General features: G+C 32.6%; 1 protein-coding gene across 1 annotated transcript; it reads left to right on the plus strand.

Moving 5' to 3' along the window:
* LOC141817778 (uncharacterized) lies at positions 1–6,007 on the plus strand (the record flags this gene model as incomplete). The annotated part of the gene is made up of 8 exons (XM_074705406.1): positions 1–45; positions 161–294; positions 697–883; positions 999–1,058; positions 1,136–1,363; positions 3,205–3,463; positions 3,537–3,742; positions 5,957–6,007. Coding segments are annotated over exons 1-8 (1,170 nt in total), but the record flags the coding sequence as incomplete, so codon positions are not given.
* Positions 6,008–6,548: the final 541 nt, after the last annotated feature.

Below are 6,548 nucleotides of genomic sequence, written 5' to 3' on the forward strand. Positions count from 1 at the left end.
ATGGGTGTTGGACATTTGGCTGGGATGCTACAAAATATTTTGGAGGTACTTGTCAGCTTGTTCTTATGTAGTGAATTTCCTTGTGAATTTTGGTCATTTAACCAACAGAATTTATCATTTAAGGTTCGTTTTCAATTGATGCTTATAATTGATTATGCAGAAATCAGACAATACAGCTGATTTTGGAAATGATGCCAAGCTCTTCTCTCTGTCTAAGGAAGAACTGTTGAATGTATGTTTCACTTTGGGTAGCCATCTGTCTTTCCTATGGAGTACGTTTTTGAAATTCCATAGGTATGGGTTTTCTTCTCCTCGTGAGTTAATATAGTGAGTATTACATTCTGATCTTTGGAATGATTGTGGAGGTATGAATTTGATGATGTAAATGCCTTTCTGATAATGTTATTTGTTCACTTATGTAAGTAAGCAACGTAGTTTCTCGAGTAATTTAAGGGATGAATTACAGAATATTGCATGTCCAGAATGAAATGATCCAACACAGAAAATAAGAAAAAATGTCAAATGGATAATTGGTAGTCTAAATTTATTTTGATCATTATATTATGAAGAAGCTAATCTTCACCTATTTATATTGCATATTGTTTGGAAATATGATGTGATATTACAATGGGTACTCTTGCAATTATGGTCGCTACATTAAGTCAGCGAATAAGGTAGTTTTCTTTTGGCTCTTAGGAAAAATAGATTTTCCATACTTGAACATCTCCATGATACTTGGGCTATGGGACGCAAGGCAGAATGGTCGATATGGATGGTTCATCTGAAAACTCAAGTTCCCCACCGTTACTTGAAAAGTGGAGCTGATGATTCTTCTCACCATAATGGACCTGGAAATGTCGGTCCAAGAAAGTCCAGTGATGAAGTATGTTAAACAATGTCAATTTAACTTTATCAGACTTGTATGACATGCAGATTATTTTGTAGAAATATTTTTTAACTACAAAGGAAAATAAGTTTTCCTTTTCCATTATGTGCAGCCAACTCAAATTGCAGTGGCACGTGCGGAACTTCAGCGGAAAAGTATCAACCAAATGAAAGTGAGATATCATAATTGTTTAATTGGTAATATGATAACTTTTACCTGAATTTTCTAAATTTCATAGGTCGTGTGCAGATCAATGGCCTATATATTCAAGACATGCACATTTTTCGTGATCCTTCACGAGTACCTGTTGTTCTTGTAGAACAGCATGCTATTAACTTTCCCAACAATTCATCACAGCTTTCTTTGGATCAGAATGATGCCACAATAATTGAGGAAGAAAATTTAGTGCCCAAGTTCAGCATGGGAAATAAGAGCAGCCATGTACTACATGCAGTTGTCTTTGTCCATGGTTTTCAGGTTTATCCTCCATTACATTGCCAGTTGATTCCTTGCATTCTTTTGATATTAACTAGCATCTGTAGTTCATGTTGATTTGAGTGAAATTTCCTCATAGTGGCCTAGATAGCCCCCACTACCTAGAGTCAACAAGGTATGTTACATATAAACCATTATTTATATAAACTTGTTTATATGACTCCCTCTCCCCCTCAAGACAGTTGGAATATATTGTAGAACCTAGCTTCCTAAAAATATACTCAACTAACTCTATGTCTTTTAAAGATTTGGTCAATAGGTCCACTAGCAGATCATTAGAGTTGACAAATAAAGTAATGATTTCCTTTGTTTGCGCCTTCTATCTTATGATTTTACAATCAATGTATATGGTTTTGCACTCGTGAACACTTGGTCAACAACCTATGTGCGTAGTTGTTTGATTGTTACAATAAACCCTGTTGGTGTATACCCTATCTTAGTCATTAGCTGCTTAACCCAAATTAGTTCACATGTTGCTATTGTTGTGGGGATATACTCTACCTCCACATTTTATTTAGCAACCACAGTTTATTTCTCACTAGATTGCTTCTCAAGAATATACAATATCGAGATGTAAGATCTTCTATTTCTAGGAGAGTTTATCCACTCTATATCAAAATAACCCAAAATCCAATGATGATCTCACTCATGAAATAAAGTATCTTTTCTCAGAGAATTTTTAAGTTATTGAAGAAGTCTACCATCCAATGTTCATGTCATGAGTTTTTTAAAAAGTGGCTGATCAAACTAATCGTGTAAATATGATGTCAGGTTGACTATGAGATAGGTTATTTTTCCTACCAGCCTTTTGTATATCCCTAGATAAATTAATGGCTTCTTCTATGGTCATATAGATTTGACATTAGAATCCGTAGGAATATCTACTTTTTTAGTCCATAGTATGCTCTTGAGTATACTCAAGTGCTTTTAAACTTCTATATTCAATTTCTCGAGAAAGATCAGATTAGCCTTTGCCAGTACCATTTCATCGAGGGTGATCTGTTTGACCAATTTTTACTACTAGGTAAAGGTTGTAACTGCATGCAACATTATCTCTAAAGTGCAGAAACTGAAATATGGCCTAACAGTAGTTACACTCTTATTACAGGCTTGGTTGTTGTTGTTGTATAGATCTATCTTGTGTAAACGGACGTACGGTCTGCTAGGTTTAGTGCAGAATCTACTTTGCATTGATTTATTGGCAGAAAATCAAGAGTGACCTATTAATATTTTCTGCCTAAAATACCCTCTGCATTCCACCTTGGAACTGCTTTCTACAAAACAACGTGACCTTGAACTATTTTGATCAAAGCAGCTCCAACCTTGGAGCTTTGACCAAAGTAGCTCTAAGGTGATTTTCCTATTTTTGGTTTTCCTTTCTTTGTTATCTTTTTTACTTTTGTTTCCTTTTCTTTTTTTAGTAATTAGATATTAAAAAATAGAAAATAAAAAAATTAGGTTTTTTATTTTTTAGTATGATTTTCTATTCTATTATTTTTCCTTTCTCCTTTTTCCTTTCCTTTTGTTTTGTTTTCCTTATTTTTCTCTTCTAATTAGTATATTAAAAAACCAAAAAAAAAAAAATTAAAAAACCAGAAAATAAGCTGGAGTTGCTTTGACCAAAATAGCTCTAAGGTATATCACACAGGGTTGTTTTGGATAAAATTTTTTGGGTGGTACGCTGTTATGATAATTTTTAAAAAAAGGGTGTCCTTTTGATGATATGTGATAAAAGGGACACTCTTTTGATTTTTAGTCTAATTTATTTCTTTCATAGATTCTAGCATGTCTGACTGTTTCTACCTACATTCATGTGACAACAGGGACACCATCTGGACTTACGACTTGTTCGGAATCAATGGCTTTTGCTAGATCCTAGAGCTGAATGTCTCATGTCAGAAGTTAATGAAGAGAAGACTACAGGAGATTTTAGAGAAATGGGTAACAGGTTAGCTACAGAAGTGATTCTCTTCCTTAGAAAGAAGATGGATAAGCTTTCAAGATATGGAGGCTGTAAAGGCATAAAGCTTAGTTTTGTTGGGCATTCTATCGGAAACATTATCATAAGAAGTGCCTTAACACGTAACTTTCAAATAATTTTAAGTATTTTTTGTTCCATTAAATTTCTTTCCCTAATTCCTATGATCTTTTGCAGAGAGTATAATGGAACCATTTCTAAAGCACTTGCATACGTATATGTCTATATCGGGACCACATTTAGGGTACTTGTATAGCTCAAACTCTTTGTTCAATTCAGGAATGTGGCTTCTGAAGAAACTAAAGGGTGCCCAATGCATTCATCAACTGACCTCTACTGATGATCCAGATCTCCAGAATACCTTCTTTTACAAACTCTCTATGGTAAAATCGAACTACAATTATTAATATACCTTAAATTGCCGCATAATACAAAAATTATATATCTAGAAGTTGAAAAGTTGGGTACAAGAGTAATTATTTTATTGGAAGGTAATGGTTTGTTATTCTTATGCCATTCTGTTAGATGTTCTGTCCATAGTCAGTTGAAGAAGTAAAAAAGGAATTTCAATATGTGGTAGCTCTCCCTATTTCCAATATGAACTTTTGGCTATTCTAGTTTATTTTCACTATTTTTATGAGGAATTTGTAATAACAGATGCGTATATTCATTATGCATGTTTGGCGTTGTTGATCCAAAATGCATGATCTGCCCCATAGGGTATATTAACGAGTTCCCTAGTTTCCTAGATTTGTATTGCTTGTGAGCATGGTAGCCATATAATTAGTTATATCTAGATGAGAAAGGATAAGTGTAGTCTAATCATGCCTCTGCGTTAGTGAAAGTGAGACATTTTAGGTGCAACATGCTTTTGAAAACACAATTATCTTTAGCATGAAGTGAATGCATTAAGGCATGGATTGAGGTGTTGAACTCTGCCATGTAGAATTTACTCTTCCCATTGATAGACATGAGAAATGCTTTGGCATCGACATCGGAGCAGTGGTTTGTGAAAGAAACAGGAGAGAAAAGAGATGAGGGAAAAGGAGAGGGGAGAAGCGGGAAAGGAACCGCGACCTAGCGGCCCCCCCACCCCGGCCCCACAAGTATGAGGTAAATCAGAAAAGAGATGCGGGAAATGACACATTTTGAGAGGGGAGCCTCGAACCGCATACCTTCAAGAGAGAGAAAGAGTATCTTAGGACAGATGACGAGTGTTATGGGCAAGCAAGAGGGTTCAAGGGAGGAGAGTGAGGAGTGTATGGAGGAGAAAATAAAAGGGAAATAAATAATTTTAAACATTCTAAAAATATCATTATTCTAATTAAATAAAATTGAATTAGACTATCCTATATATATATATATACTTAAATTTTAATTTGATTTAGGTAAGTAGTTATTTAAAATAGAAAGTTTTAAATAGGATAAAATTTGGTATCTAGCATCAATATGTTTTTTTTCATATTCTAAATTTTGTGACATTGGGAGAAAACAAGGGAGTTTATGTAAATAAGCAACAAAAAATAGGATTCAACAAGATTATGTGGAGCTTCTCCTTCTCTTTTGGATTTTTTTCTCAGCTTTGGTTTGAGTGTCAAGGAAATAGGTGCGCACTGATTCATTTTTTTATCTTTTAGAAATTTTATGATATAAAATTAATTACAAAATCCTAAATCTAATTTAAAACTAAAATATAATATTTTACATCCTAAAATTTGAACATCTGTCTATTTGTTGGCCACTCTAATAATTGTAGTCACTTAAAAAAAATGTTAAAACTAAATGACAAATTTGAACTGATTTATTGTAGCTAATAGTTCTATTTAGATTTGATCAAATAAAATATAATAAGAATGTGATATTTAATGCTTGATTTTTTTTCAAATTCTCTTGAATAAATTTCAAACAAAATTGCATAAACCTATAAAAATATATGTTCATTTCAAATAAAATTAAATTCTTAACAATGAAAATATCTTGGGTCTTCAAATATGAAATTGTTCCAATGTTGCAGAGTTCTAAAGTAAAGCATGCCCTCTTTCTACAGAACAGGCAACGCCTCATTTTTTTTCATTGCTCGTTTTATTATATTTGCAAAAGAATAGATTATAAGTGTAATTCATTATGAAATTGAACAGGTTTACAATTTATAACTGACTGAAGCTAAAAATTAGAATTATAATTCAATTAAATATGTGTAAAAACTATAACGACATAACATGATATGGTATTGGAACTGTATATTAGAAACTGAAACTTCAGCACAGCTTAAAGATTTAGAACCTTGCATTAAGATACTTGATAGGTTATGTTCACAACAGTTAAAGTGCATGGCTAGGCTTCAACTAAGGTCAGACATTTTAAGTATCATATTTATTTGTTCCAATGTGTCTTTCCTGCTCATGAAATAAATAATGAATGCAAATAATATTATAATTTTTTTTCTGTTAAGACTACTTATGTCTTTGTTTCATTGTGTGACTTTCCTGGTTCTCATATTGTTCATTATTTAATTGCTAATAGTTATAAATCTTTGTATCTTTTCTATCATTATTACACGAATTGAGTTTCATGAATGCTTTCTTATTCTTTTTCAGAAGAAGACACTGGAATATTTCAAGAACATCATCCTCCTGTCCTCCCCACAGGTACCATGTTTTAGCTCTATCTTCAAGAATTTTAAAGTTGAAGCCCATGGATACAAAGTTTTTCCTGATGCAAACTGTATTCTTTCCATGGCATTTGCTTGTGCTTTTAGTCTATCACAGGACATTTTTTCATAAAGTTTAAGCAAAAGAATAGACCATTAGTTGTGTTTTCATTTTTGCCATAAATACTTATAATGATTAAACACAAGTTTATAAAAAGTGCATGTAGTGGTATATAATCAGCACATTCATGGGTGCATACGAGTTGGCGTATGCAATTGGTATTAATTCTTAAAAAAGTATATACTAATAAAAATGACTAATGTATATACACAAAAAGTATATTAATAAACGCGTCCAATTCATATCCCTAAATAAGATAAAAAAAACATTAATTATAAGGATAATATTAATCAACAATATTGAGTAAACGAGGTATGCAAGTTCTCATACAAATCTATTTTGCTAGTAGCATATGCAACTCAGATGAAGTGTTGAAAACCATGATTAAACATTCAAAAGATAATGTGGGTTCATTGTT

Source organism: Curcuma longa, unplaced genomic scaffold (genome assembly GCF_044706935.1).
Source record: "Curcuma longa cultivar G26 ecotype Majalengka, Jawa Barat unplaced genomic scaffold, ITB_CL_G26_1.1 contig_21877, whole genome shotgun sequence".
NCBI classification, from domain to species: Eukaryota; Viridiplantae; Streptophyta; class Magnoliopsida; order Zingiberales; family Zingiberaceae; genus Curcuma; species Curcuma longa.